The sequence below is a fragment of the Thalassophryne amazonica genome, chromosome 6, assembly GCF_902500255.1.
Source record: "Thalassophryne amazonica chromosome 6, fThaAma1.1, whole genome shotgun sequence".
Lineage (NCBI taxonomy): Eukaryota > Metazoa > Chordata > Actinopteri > Batrachoidiformes > Batrachoididae > Thalassophryne > Thalassophryne amazonica.
Window position 1 is genome coordinate 83,983,132 of NC_047108.1, and position 14,122 is coordinate 83,997,253.

Consider the following 14,122-nt stretch of genomic DNA (forward strand, 5'->3'; position numbering starts at 1 on the left):
GTGAGAGAGAGAGAGAGAGAGAGAGAGAGGTAATGTGTAACCACTGCTAGGATTCACACAGCAGCAAATTAAGGAGCTGAAGTCCGTAGCTGTTGCATTTAAAGATTAACAAAAGTAAAGCACAGTTAATTAGGATAAAAGAAACGACTCCAACCTTGTATCAGTAGAAGAGCGGGGAGAAGTCCAGGCGCCGAGGACTCAATCCATTCACAGGGGCGGGAGCGGCCGCCTGCTCTTCCTGCAATCTGATTGGCCACACTGTATGTTTCTCCATTGTCATTGGCTGTTGGTCATGTCAATCATTGTGCTCGATGTAAGTCTCCGTTGTGTGAACAAACGGAAACAAAACTGAAACCTAGAATAAGACTGCGCCGTGTATGAAACACTACAGAACTTTTATTTTGACACAAATTCAGGAAGTGGCTCTGCAGCTGCGCCGATTAAATGCTGTAGCTTCACCGATCACAGACTTTCCTCGTGCTGACAGCAGCGCGCAGTTCGAGAACACTGTACGAGGTCTCTTAGATAATAAACCGACCCTTTTATTTATTTTTTTTAACTATATGGATTTGAATGACATGCAATTACACCAGTCATGCTTGAACCCTCGTGCGCATGCGTGAGTTTTTTCACACGTGTCGGTGATGTCATTTCCCTGTGGGCAGGCCTTGAGTGAGATGTGGTCCCGCCCTCTCGGCTGAATTCCTTTGTTTCACACGCTGCTCGAGACAGCGCGCGTTGCTTTATCAAAAATTTTTCTGGACCTGTGAAGAATATACAAGTGGACACTATTCGAGAAATTAAGCTGGCTTTCGGTGAAAAGTTTAATGGCTGATGAGAGATTATGGGGTGTTTCTGTCGGTGTAAGGACTTCCCACGGAGCGGGACGTCCTGCAGCGCTTCCAGGCGCCGTCGTCGGCCTGTTTCGAGCTGAAAATATCCTAATTTAAGGCTTAATTCACCCAGGACGTTGTGAGAGAACAGAGAAGATTCAGAAGAGGCCAGCATGAGGACTTTATGCGGACATTCCACTGTTTAAGGACATTTTTTAATGAAAGACGTGCGCACAAATTCGCTGAGTCGTTTCCGTGATGACTCGGCAAATCTGTGTGCGCCGCGACAGGAAAAACACCTCCGTGTTGAAAACCATTTGTAAAATTCAGGCAGCTTTTGATGGCTTTCAACGAGTGAGTAACTGAGAAATTGTTTAACAGCTTGGGCATGTTCCAACTTGCCCGTTAAGGTTTCCAACGGAGGTGTTTTTCCTGTCGCGACCCCCCACGGTCGGGTCCAGCCCGACATGCGACTCTGCCCGCATGTTCTTTCATTACAAAATGTCCATAACAATGGAATGTCCGAATAAACTCCTCATGCCGACTTCTTCTGAAAGTTCTCTGTTCTCTGACGACTTCCTGGGTCAACAGAGCCTGAAATGTGGAAGTTTTCAACTTGAAATGGCGAGATGCTGCCGCCTCAAAGTGCAGATCGCCGTCAGGCGCCGTGGGCCGTCCTTACGGCGACACTACCAGACCAAAATCTCTCATCAGCCGTTAAAATTTTTACCGAAAACCAGCTGAATTTATCACATGGTGTCCACTCAGTTGTGCCTTACAGTTTTGAAAAAATTTTGATCAAACAAAGCAGCAGTCTCTGAGCCATTCCTAAACAATGAAAAAATCGAGGAGAGGGTGGGCCACTCCTCACTCAAAGACTGCCCACAGGCGAATGACGTAACCGACAGGCGTGAAAAAACTCTTGCATGCCCACGAGGGTTCATGTCTGATGTAATCACACGTGATTCAAATCCATATGGTTTTTGAAAAGAATAATAAGGTCGGATACTTTTCTAATAGACCTCGTATATTTCCATAATCACTATCAATATGGGACAGCCGGCCCACGCACGTCTAAACGTGCAGCAGCCCACCGGGCAAATGCCCAAAATCACAGATTATCAGTCCGAGCCTGTACATAAGTATTCACAGCCTTTGCCATGAAACTCAGACTTGAGCTCAGGTGCATCCTGTTTCCACTGATCATCCTTGAGATGTTTCTACAGCTTAATTGGAGTCCACCTGGGGTAAATTCAGTTGATTGGATATGAATTGCTAAGGCACACACTTATCTACATATAAGCTCCCACAGCTGACAGTGCATGGCAGGGCACAAACCAAGCATGAAGTCAAAGGAATTGCCTGTAGATCTCTGAGGCACAAATCTGGGGAAGGGTACAGAAACATTTCTGCTGCTTTGAAGGTCCCAATGAGCACAGTGGCCTCCATCATCCGTAAATGGAAGAAGTTTGGATCCACCAGGACTCTTCCTAGACCTGGCCACCCATCTAAACAGAGCGAACAGGGGAGAAGGGCCTTTGTCAGGGAGGTGACCAATAACCCGATGGTCACTCTGTCAGAGCTCCAGCATTTCTCTATGGAGAGAGGAAAACCTTCCAGAAGGACAGCCATCGCTGCAGCAATCCACCAATCAGACCTGTGTGGTAGAGTGGCCAGATGGAAGCCACTCCTTAGTAAAAGGCACATGGCAAAATTCTCTGGTCTGATGAGACAAAGATTGAACTCTTTGGTGTGAATGCCAGATGTCATGTTTGGAGGAAACCAGGCACCATCCCTACAGTGAAGCATGGTGGTGGCAGCATCATGCTGTGGGGATGTTTTTCAGAGGTAGGAACTGGGAGACTAGTCAGGATTGTGGGAAAGATGAAAGCAGCAATGTACAGAGACATCCTGGATGAAAACCTGCTCCAGAGCGCTCTTGACTTCAGACTGGGGCGATGGTTCATCTTTCAGCAGGACAGTGACCCTAAGCACACAGCCATGATATCAAAGGAGTGGCCTCAGGGCAACTCTGTGAATGTCCTTGAGTGGCCCAGCCAAAGCCCAGACCTGAATGTGGCTGAACATATCTGGAGAGATCTGAAAATGGGTGTGCACTGACTCCCCATCCAACCTGAGAGGCATGAGAGGTGCTGAAAAGAGAGGTGCTGCAAAACTGCCCAAAGATAGGTGCACCAAACTTGTGGTATCAACTTCAAGAAGACTTGTAATTGCTGCCACAGATGCACCAACAAAGTATTGAGCAAAGGGTGTGAATACTTAGGTGCATGGAATTTCTTAGTTTTTTTTTTTTTTAATAAACATCTCTGGAGAGACCTGAAAATGGCCATTCACCGACGCTCCCCATCCAACCCGATAAAGCTTGAGATGTGCTGCAAAGAGGAATGGACAATGTGGCATCATATTCAAGAAGACTTGAGGCTGTAATTGCTGCCAAAGGTGCATCAACAAAGTACTGAGCAAAGGGTGTGAATACTTAGGTACATTAGTTTTTTTATTTTTAATAAATTTGCAGAGATTAAAAAAAGTTTTTCATATTGTCATTATGGGGTGTTTGTGACTAGAATGAATTTCGAGGGGGAATTTTTTTTTTTTCCATTTTGGAAAAAGGCTGCAACATAACAAAATGTGGAAAAACTGAAGCACTGTGAATATTTTTTGGATCCACCATAAGGGAAACTCAAAACACAAAGGAAGAAACACCATGCAAAGATGTCAAGTCTTGAAGTATGCACTGATCCAGTGTATCACTGCATCCACTTCACCATGAAACCAAATTGGGTCTGGATGGCAACCACCCAGGCAGGCAACCAGTCCATTCCCACCTCTCGAAAGTGACCATCTTTCTACTGTATCCCAGTGAAGCATGGACAACCCATTGACCTTCTCCAGCTGCTGCATTCCTAAACACTGAGGCGTCTTGTGTGCTGGATCATGCGTGGAGAAACTAGCCCAGTCTCACGCTATTAGATTGTGATACCATCATGAATATAGTATATTTTCTTGATCGAGTGATCTAACCATAACCATAACACCCCATGGTGGTTCTGCAAAACAGCCCAGTCCCATGGCAGTTTATCTATTCATTTGTGATACCAGTCTCACAGCAGTTCATGATGGCATCTCGTAAAGTGATCTAATCTATTAGATTGTGATACCCTCATGAAATGTAGTAGATTTTTGTGATGGTATCTAATATCATGAGAGTGGGCTGAGACTGCATTGGGAGAAACGCACTATGTCTAAAATGTTATCTGAAGCTTGATCACCATGGAAATTCTACTCCTCAGCTGAATCTTCCTAAGTGAGCACTCATTTGACTCAAAGTTATTCCAGTGGTATCCAAGGATCCTCAAAAGAGACCTGGTACCAAAGACATCTAGCTATAACCTTAGGTCACTGCTAAGTGTCAAGGTCTCACAACAATACAGTAACACAAGCACCAGGACCCCAAAAGATTTGGACCCTCATTCTCCTGCAAAGATATCAGCATTGCCACACACCTCTGTTCACTGACCTCATGAATCCATGATGTGTCTGTGGATCGAGAAGGCAGAGGACTACAAGTTCAGCGCTTTCTCTGGCCACTTTATTAGGTACACCTTGTTAGTACCGGGTTGGACCCCCTCTTGCCTTAAAACCTGCCTTAATTGTTAATGGCATCGATTCAACAAGGTGTTGGAAATATTCCTCAGAGTTGTTAGTCCACAAAGACATGACCATCTCAGTCACCCATTCAATCTGCCCTTTAACCTCTGAACTCTGACGTCAACCAGGCATTTTTTTGTCCACACAACTGCTGCTCACTGGATCGCTTCTCTTTTTTGGACCTATAAATCCTTGAGATGGTTGTGTCTGAAAATCCCAGCATATCAGCAGTTTCTGAAATACTCAGACCAGCCCATCTGGCACCAACAACCTTGCCACATTCAAAGTCGCTTAAATCCTCTTTCTTCTCCATTCTGATGCTCGGTTTGACCTTCAGCAAGTTGTTTTCACCACATCTAGATGCTTAAATGCATTGAGTTGCTGTCTTATGACTGGCTGAGTAGCTATTTGTGTTAGCCAGCATTTGAACAGGCGTATCAATTGAAGTGGCGGTTGAGCACGCTTGTGATGAGTCCAAGATGTCATTGAAAACCTGGATCTTCATCTATGAAAATGTGCAGGAAGGAAAACAAGTGTGGTCCAGTGTCTTCAAGAGAAGCTAGTTGGATTTATTATTTATTAATCAAAGAGTTAAATTCAGGTATTTCATCACAAATTATACCACCAGTATATAATACATGCAAGCAACTTGTGTGTCAGTTTGTAGTGGTTTGATTTAGAAAATGTGTGACACTTCTAAAGCTCAGATGTCGACCAGTGGCCCCACTCAGAAAAATCCTATATCGTTATGTATTTCTGGACAGAATAGAATGGAGAACTTCAGGTGGGTACAGTTCATAACCATTTGTCGTTAAAATTTTCAGAATTGCTGCATATGAATTAAAAAATAATAATTATCAGTGGGCAGTAATTCAGCAACAGACACTTTTGGGTTGTGTCACTTTGTGATTGCAATCAGGAGCAGACCTGCGCTCTTCTCGAGTTAATTAAAACGCCCCCCTGATTGGACAGCTCAGTAATCCCGGAGGGCCTCGTGCTCTTACTAACACGCGAGCAGGAAAGAGCGCGAGTCACAATCTGCCCAAGGCGAGGGAGGGCGAAAAACACGCGCTTGAGAAAACCGACAACACGGGGGGACACGAGCACTCGAGTTCTTTTAGAGAAGTGTTGTCGAACGTGGGCTATGCGCGCACCGAGGGGGGAGCGCACAGAACAGAGGAGGTGAATGCGCGCACAGGCTCCTTCTTTAAGAGTCACTGACGGAGGAGAGCAGTGAGGGGGGGGGGAAACTCCTAGAAAGAACTCTTGGAGACAACGACTAAACAAAAGACAGGGCAGAGAGCAAAGCGGACTTTCTTTCGCGCTGGTAGAGAAGATGAATGTGAGCGATGAGAACCTGCTCAAGTCCATCAGCAACGACGCGCTCCTGGACCTGACGCAGCGCTACGGACAGTCCGCGTTCGGATTTGGCGCTGGCCATGGTGCTGGAAGTCCCGGCCGGTACCCGCTCACTCCGGCTGCCGATTTCCTCTCGGGACAAGGTGCGAAGTCTAATGAGAGCGGCGGGGAGCACACGAGCGACGACGAGGACGGCTTCGACTCGCTGGAGTCACGGAAGAGGGGCTCATCCTTTGGGGACGACAAACCCGGGGGGCCCCTGGCCAAGAAGTCCAAGGAGCAGCGCTCCCTGCGGCTCAGCATCAACGCCCGCGAGCGGCGGAGGATGCACGACCTGAATGACGCGCTGGACGGCCTGCGCGCCGTTATCCCGTACGCGCACAGCCCGTCGGTGAGAAAACTCTCCAAAATAGCCACTCTGCTCCTGGCTAAGAACTACATCCTCATGCAGGCTCAGGCTCTGGAGGAAATGAGGCGGCTGGTGGCGTATCTGAACCAGGGACAGACCATTACGTCGCCGATCCCCACCGCCCTGGCGCCTTTTGGACAGGCTGCCGTCTACCCGTTCTCGGGCTCTGCCATCGCAACCTGTGCTGAAAAGTGCACGACTTACTCCAGCACGCCGTCGAGTCTCTTCAAACACTGTAACGACAAGCCTTAATCCGGTTTCATTCTCCTTTGCTGAACTTTTTACCTGCACCGTGTTAGTTTCTCCGCCACTCTAGTCATTTGAAATCATTCTGTGGAAAAGTGATTTTATTTCTCAATAAAAATGTGCTAATTTTTCTGCAGTGTTTGGTCCAGATTTATGGGAAATTAACTTCTAGGCCTTCTTATGAGATAAAGTAAGCACTTAGAAAAGAGAACCCTATCCAAATTTGGAGTCAGACATTTAGACAATTAATCAGAACGGTTTTTTTTTTTTGTTTGTTTGTTTTTTGTTTTTTTTAATCAGAAATCTATGCAACATTCACTAAAATAAGAAATTCGGTTTAACTCGACTGATTTACGCAGCACTTCTATAACTGTATTGATGCTTTGTGAAGAGAAAAACAATGTGATGTTGGCTGATAACTTTCTGAAATGGTGTGTTGACGTTTGTTTTATTAAGTTATTGCACATCTCACATGATTGTATGGTGCAAAAACCTCTCGCTCCTCGCGCCGGCTCTATAACGATGATATACTGCAACCTACACACTGATGAAGGCTCTGGTTGTGTTGCAACACGAATTTCATATATTGTTTATATGTCTTTATAATTAAAACACATATCTATGCGTGGATCTGGCTTGTTTCATTTCATTTCCAGCTTCGCATTCAAGAGATTATCACTTTGGGTGTAATTGCATGTAGATACTAAACTTCAAATGCGTGCGTAATTACGCACAGGCAAATATGAAATATAAACGTGTGAGAGGTTTGTTTCAAATGCATTATCTTGTTACTATCACTGAAATGACAAAACCCCTTGGTGCATGAATAAAACGACGATTTCTGGGCCATGTTTTCATGCAGAAGCGTGTGACTAGCGGAGACGGTTGGTGAAGAGAAGGTTTAAACGAGCGCAGCGGGGCTGGTGGGGCCCGTTTGGCGCGCCGTGAGGTCGGTGGCGCTGAGGGCGCATCGCTGCCCGGGGCTGCTCGGACCTGTCTCTGGGTATTTGGGTGATTGCGCGCTTCCTTGGCAAGCTCTACACCCTGGACATCTATTTACACGATTTCAGCTGCTGTCTCCCTGCTCGACTTAATTCGATGAACGTTACCGGGCCAGTGGGATTTTTGTTTGCAGGTTCACCACAACAGCAACAACAAATTAATCTTTATTATAAATGGGGAATTTGGCTCCCTGTTTCTTACGAAATATTTTCTTTGCTGCTGTTATTTTAAGATGGAAAACCACCAATCCACAGTAACCCGTCTTGAAACATTGATTTTATTGTTTCATATTTAAAATGATCATTGTTTATTTTATTTTTCTACTTTTAAATGAAACACGACTTTGTTTTTTATTATTATTATTATTTCAGGTAGCACTGCCCATATATTAATGCTGATTACTTTAATCAAAATGTTGGCAGTGCTGTGTAAAAGTTTTAGTCATGTTTGAAAGCTGCTACATGTGTAATATTTACAATAAGCAAAATGTGTGACCTATTTTTTTTACCTCTAAAACAGCATTTTGGGGACATAATTATGAACACAATTTCTTTTCAGAAGTCTCCTGTTATTTAAAATAAATACGTTGCATTTAATCAGCTTTTATCCAATAAATTTCATTACTGAGTGATCACTGGCAACTGTTTTTGTGTTGTCATATGTCATCCAAAACACCAAGAAATTTTTCATTATGTTGATTTAAAATTGAGGTTTGCAACGTGAAAGTAGAATACTATAATGACATACACATATCAGAATGGGAATGTTAATAATATTCAAATAATCAAATACACCTTGCATTTAAACATTTTGACTGTGTTTTTCTGTTGCTTGCTGATGGTGAAAAGAAAATCAAATGCCATATACCAGTCCAAATTCTGGGTGCCTAAAACTTTTGCACTATTATGTATTTCTCAAATTTGAATGTAAATTTCTATCTTCCATCTGTTTGCTAAAGTTGAGTAACATTGTGACGTCCTCCTCCTCGGTCCTTTACCCCCCAAACCAAACACTTGCTCTTGCATTCACAGGCGTCGCATCCGTCATACACTCATACACAAGTCCACAATTTACACAGGCTCAGTCTATGCTGGACTGAGACTAAACACTGCACCGCCGTCTCTCCCTTACAGTTTAGCTGCATGTCACAACAACAAAATTGGCCCTCTGATGACACGTCTTGTCTGAAGCCCTGTGAGGACATCAGGGCCGCGGTGATGAAATGTGACAAACGGCGCCGATGATGTTCCAGGACTTGGGCGCTGTGTTCCATCACTCTCTGATCTGCCTAATTGCCATAAATGAGATGGTTGCCTTTTTTGCAGGAAGGGTGGCCACTTGACCTCCTTATAGGCCGCACATGTCCAGATATGTTTATGTTAATGTTTCAAATCAATATCTAAATGTTGTCTTGTGGCATAGGGTCATCCACCTCATACTCTGCATCTATACACCTTAAGGCAGAATGTGGAATTTTGAACTTATAATTATGAATGCAAGTCACAGGGATAATATTATAGTTTGAGGATTATGTGTCAGCATTTTTTTGCGTGTTTATTTTTGCAACAGTGTACTTGTAGTAAAACACTATCAGTGTTAAGACATTGACACTTCATTTTAGTAATGTTTTTGCTGTATATAAAGGTATTAAAGCAGAAAAAACTGATACAGTATATCAGAGCTATTGTGTGATATTAAAATGCACATATTTAATTCAGAAACAGCTTTGAAATATAATAAATAAATAGTTTCTGTCAGACATGGTAAATCAGATGACAGTATGAATCTGCCTTTTTATGAGCACACGAATCAGAAATCTTTTTACTTGTGCTTATAAAAGGTAAAACCTCAAAATAAAATACTGGGTAAAATGATATGTATAAGTTTACTGAAAGATATATTTATGCTGTATGGCAAATGTTAATTAAGAATACAGTTGAAATTGTACAAACCAAACACACCATCTGCATACATTTTGATGCCAACATTGTGATACATTCAATTTATATATATGTATATAAACTGAGTCAAAACAAAATACTACAATACTCAGGGAAATTACAAAAAAATTGCCATTGTAATGTGTTACAATACAAGTGGTTCAGCCAAATAGAACACACATTTTGCACATCACAAAAGTCACGGTTGTACATGAAATAATTATCATTTTATTAAATGTTGTTGACGTTCACGGATGTGGATATCAGTCATATTAAAAGAAAATATTGTGATAAAATGGACTGAATTGAGTAGGAGGACTAAAATTGCTGCTATAAATAAATATTATGTGCTGGTGACTTTTTGCTTAGCTATTGTGCACTGTGGACAGTGGCTTTAAGCAAACCAACACACAGTCAGCTGCTCTGACGACAGCACAGTGTGGTGCAGGAGTATGGACAGACTGTGTGATGTCTGCAAACATTTGTGTTTGCTCTCAGTGGGATAGAAACGGAACGATTTCATTAGCATGGCTCCCAGCTTTGATGTATGTTTGTACGCTTTTTTCCTTCTCCAACCCAACAGTATAGCACTAAAACCATATGCCCTTAAGTGTGTATCTGTGCTTAATGCTTCTGACAGCGCTGTTTTTTCTAATTAAGTTCTCTGTATGTGTGAGCTCATGTGTTTGATGCACATTGTAGTGCTCACATCTCATGCACAGAGCAGGGCTGCAGCCCTACTGTATGTATACCAGGCTCCTCTGAGGAGTATGAACATGCATCAGCTCTCATTGTTCTTACAGTGTGGGACCAAAGGCAATAAAACATTAAGTTAAAAAAAACGTTGTGCCAAGTGACAGAAGACTTGCTTTGGGAAGGTCTGTAAAAGCGACGATGGGGAGGGAAGTGGTGGTGGTGGAGACCAAGGAGCATGGGTGCATGTAGAACAAGAGGTGCTGATGCCTGAATGTTTTTGTCCCTGTGGTAGCACTGTAAGTACCCCCTCAAGCCCAGCCCTCACCCACAGACCCCCTCCACACCAACTTCCCTCTTACACTATGACATCACACTGTACCATCCCTCCCAGCCCCGCCTTGTCGGAAGCGATGAGCGGGTGAGTCAGTTGGTTCCGAGGAGCCATATGATTTGGGGTGACGTTGCTTCAAGTGCAGTGGGTTGTGGTGGGGCCCCTCGTTCGTTTATGAGACATCTTCGGGGTCTCAGCGTGTGTGTATGTGTGTGTCCGCGCGCACATGCACATTTCATGCTCATATAGCTGCAAACACTCCAAACATGGCAGTCAGGCAAAGCGTTTTGCTGATTGCCAAGAGGCCCCGACACTGCACATGGCAGAACCAGACAGTGTGGCGCGGGCCAAAATGGGCCTGGTGGTTAGCACCGGAAACAGAGGACGGATCGGAACCTTGGGACCGGAACCCATGATGAATATGGTGCTCTACTTAGTGCTCCAGCATAGGTAGTGAAAGTAGTTGAGAGTAAGTAGCTCTGCAGGTGGAGGCGACCTGAATGTCAGATTTCTCCACTATTACACGACTCACCGAGGACTTTTCTTATCTTTTCTCCTCTTGTTTTCGCCTGCTACCATACTTTAATGTTTCTCCTCCCCTGGTATCCCTCCCTCCTTTTCCATCACTGTGTGTATCTCTTCATCACTCTCTTTTAGCTTGTTGTCTTGACACAGGATCTGAACTGACAAACGTGGACATTCGTTATTGTAGTACTGCCTAATCTCTGTAATGGCCTTACAGACACTGGACTGGTGGTGGGCAAACACACACACATGACAAATATACATACAAAGGCCCGCGGTACACAGAGATTTATGTCTACAGTACAGTGACCTCCATCACTCACAGCAGCAGCTACAAACTTTTTTCATCAGTACTCCCACTGAATGTCCAAATAATAAAATAAATAAAATAAAATAAACTGTAACCCAGCCCAGTGACACTGAAATACATTGGCGGGGGTGGAGTTTTTAATCATCACACTCAAAAACCTGACCGCCCCCCTTCCTCCCAAAAAACCCTCAACTGTCAGGAATTTGAAGTAAATTTTTATGTAATTGTGTTTGATGCCTTTACAAGCAGAACAACAGTAACTTCATTAATTTAATTAATTAATTTCAATTTAATTCAATTTATTTTCATTTATATAGCACCAAATCACAACAAAGCTGCCTCAAGGCGCTTCACACAAGTAAGGTCTAACCTTACCAACCACCAGGGCAAGCACACAGGAGACAGTGGTAAGGAAAAACTCCCTCTGAGGAAGAAACCTCAAGCAGTCCAGACTCAAAGGGGTGACCCTCTGCTTGGGCCATGCTACTGACACAATTGACAAAACAATTTACAAAATGAATATACAGGAAATTTTGCTGGTGCACAGGACATGAGGGTTACAGAAGAAGACACCACACCCATCTCTGGATGGAGCCACACCTCAGAGAGAAAATCAGAATCAAGCTTCAGAAAGATAACAAATACAGTGTAATTTGTCAGCATTAAGCAACAAGAAAAACAGAAGAAATACTAAGGTGATCGCTGGCCACTAGCCCTAAGCTTCTCCAAAACACCCAGAATTTAGATAAAGTTGAGGCCCTGGCCTGCTCTGTTTCCTAAAAAAAATTAATTTAAAAGGGTAGAAAGCATAGTAGCACACTATGCCAGTATGCTAGCCATACAAAAGGGAAAATAAGTGCGTCTTAAGTCTGGACTTGAAAGTCTCCACAGAATCTGACTGTTTTATTGATGCAGGGAGATCATTCCACAGAACAATTGTTTCGAGCTGAAAACATCCTAATTTAAGGCTTAATTCACCCAGGAAGTTGTGAGAGAACAGAGAAGATTCAGAAGAGGCCGGCATGAGGACTTTATGCGGACATTCCACTGTTTAAGGACATTTTGTAATGAAAGACGTGCGCGCAAACAGATTCGCCGAGTCGTCACGGAAACGACTCGGCGAATCTGTGTGCGCTGCGACAGGAAAAACACCTCCGTGTTGAAAAGCATTTGTAAAATTCAGGCGGCTTTTGATGGCTTTCAACAAGTGAGTAACTGAGAAATTGTTTAACAGCTTGGGCATGTTCCAACTTGCCCGTTAAGGTTTCCAACGGAGGTGTTTTTCCTGTCGCGACCCCCCGCGGTCAGGTCCGGCCCGACATGCGACTCTGCCCGCACGTTCTTTCATTACAAAATGTCCGTTAACAATGGAATGTCCAAATAAACTCCTCATGCCGACTTCTTCTGAAAGTTCTCTGTTCTCTGATGACTTACTGGGTCAACAGAGCCTGAAATGTGGAAGTTTTCAACTTGAAACGGCGAGACGCTGCCGCCTCGAAGCACAGATCACCGTCAGGCGCCGTGGGCCGTCCTTAAAGCGACACTACCAGACCAAAATCTCTCATCAGCCGTTAAAATTTTTACCGAAAACCAGCTGAATTTATCGAATGGCGTCCACTCAGCTGTGCCTTACAGTTTTTGAAAAAAATTTTATCAAACAAAGCAGCAGTCTCTGAGCCATTCCTAAACAATGAAAAAACGACGAGGGGGTGGGCCACTCCTCACTCAAAGACTGCCCACAGGCGAATGACGTAACTGACAGGCGTGAAAAAACTCTTGCATGCCCACGAGGGTTCAAGCATGTCTGATGTAATCACACGTGATTCAAATCCATATGGTTTTTGAAAAAAATAATAAGGTCGGATACTTTTATCACAGACCTCGTATATTCGTTTTGTGAATTGTTCTGTAATTTATGTCTGTACCATGGCCCAAGCAGAGGTCACCCCTTTGAGTCTGGTCTGCTTGAGGTTTCTTCCTCAGAGGGAGTTTTTCCTCACCACTGTTGCTCTGGGGGTTAGTAAGGTTAGACCTTACTTGTGTGAAGTGCCTTGAGGCAACTCTGTTGTGATCTGATGCTATATAAATTAAAATAAATTGAAATTGAAATGTTATTTAAATATCACAAAACAGCTTTTTTTTTTTGCTTTTTTCTTTTTTTTTTTTTTGATACATCCATGTTTGAAGATGGTCTACTTTTACAATATGAAGTTTGTCCACTTCTACAATATGCAGTTCTCAGTAACCAGAGCAGATTTGAGTCTTAAATTACTCAGAGACACAAGTTTCCATTTGCTGCATCAGTTTACCTGAAAATGGAAAGAAAAAAAAAAACCTCAGTTTTAAACTTAATCTGTTTGGGGTCTGTTTAAAACAAAGTGAGATGTGCATTGTGTAATCAATTTTCCTGATGTACCAGCAAAAACATCAAGATCAATGCAAGAAGCAAATTTGTTTTGCGCTTATGTAATTTACAGCCCAGTCTCACTTTTTTTTTTTTTTTCTTGTGCACCCGTGATGAAATGAGTCAAATTTTCGTGACGGGGTTTTTTTTTTTAAACTCACTATTACTAACCCTACTCCTTCCCCCCACCCTAACCATAACCACCCCGATCCCCCGCTTCACTTTTAATTTCGTGCAGCCATCATGGAATGAATTAGAATGAATTTGTGCTGCCGTGATGAAAACGAGGCGCTTTTCGTCACAATATCACAAACCAATAGACCAGGTTGGTAATTTACCATATATCTACCTGCCTGCTGGCAGTTGGCCTGTTGCAGGGATAATGAGGTTAAAAGTGA

At 43.4% G+C, this 14,122-nt stretch overlaps 1 protein-coding gene across 2 annotated transcripts; it reads left to right on the forward strand.

The window, feature by feature from the left end:
* On the forward strand, positions 1-6,635 carry bhlhe23 (basic helix-loop-helix family, member e23). 2 transcript variants are annotated; one of them, XM_034172635.1, is made up of 2 exons: positions 1-29; positions 5,793-6,635. In XM_034172635.1, exon 2 carries the CDS (start codon positions 5,839-5,841, stop codon positions 6,520-6,522), a length of 684 nt encoding a protein of 227 aa, XP_034028526.1. In that variant the 5' UTR covers positions 1-29; positions 5,793-5,838; the 3' UTR covers positions 6,523-6,635. The 2 variants fall into 2 exon arrangements, with proteins under 2 accessions (XP_034028526.1, XP_034028525.1); XM_034172634.1 differs by having other exon boundaries at positions 14-28; positions 5,784-6,635.
* Positions 6,636-14,122: the final 7,487 nt, after the last annotated feature.

Bases quoted from the DNA above. Each gene is read 5' to 3' on its own strand.
- bhlhe23 (XM_034172635.1), top strand. From the start codon at position 5,839: ATGAATGTGAGCGATGAGAACCTGCTCAAGTCCATCAGCAACGACGCG.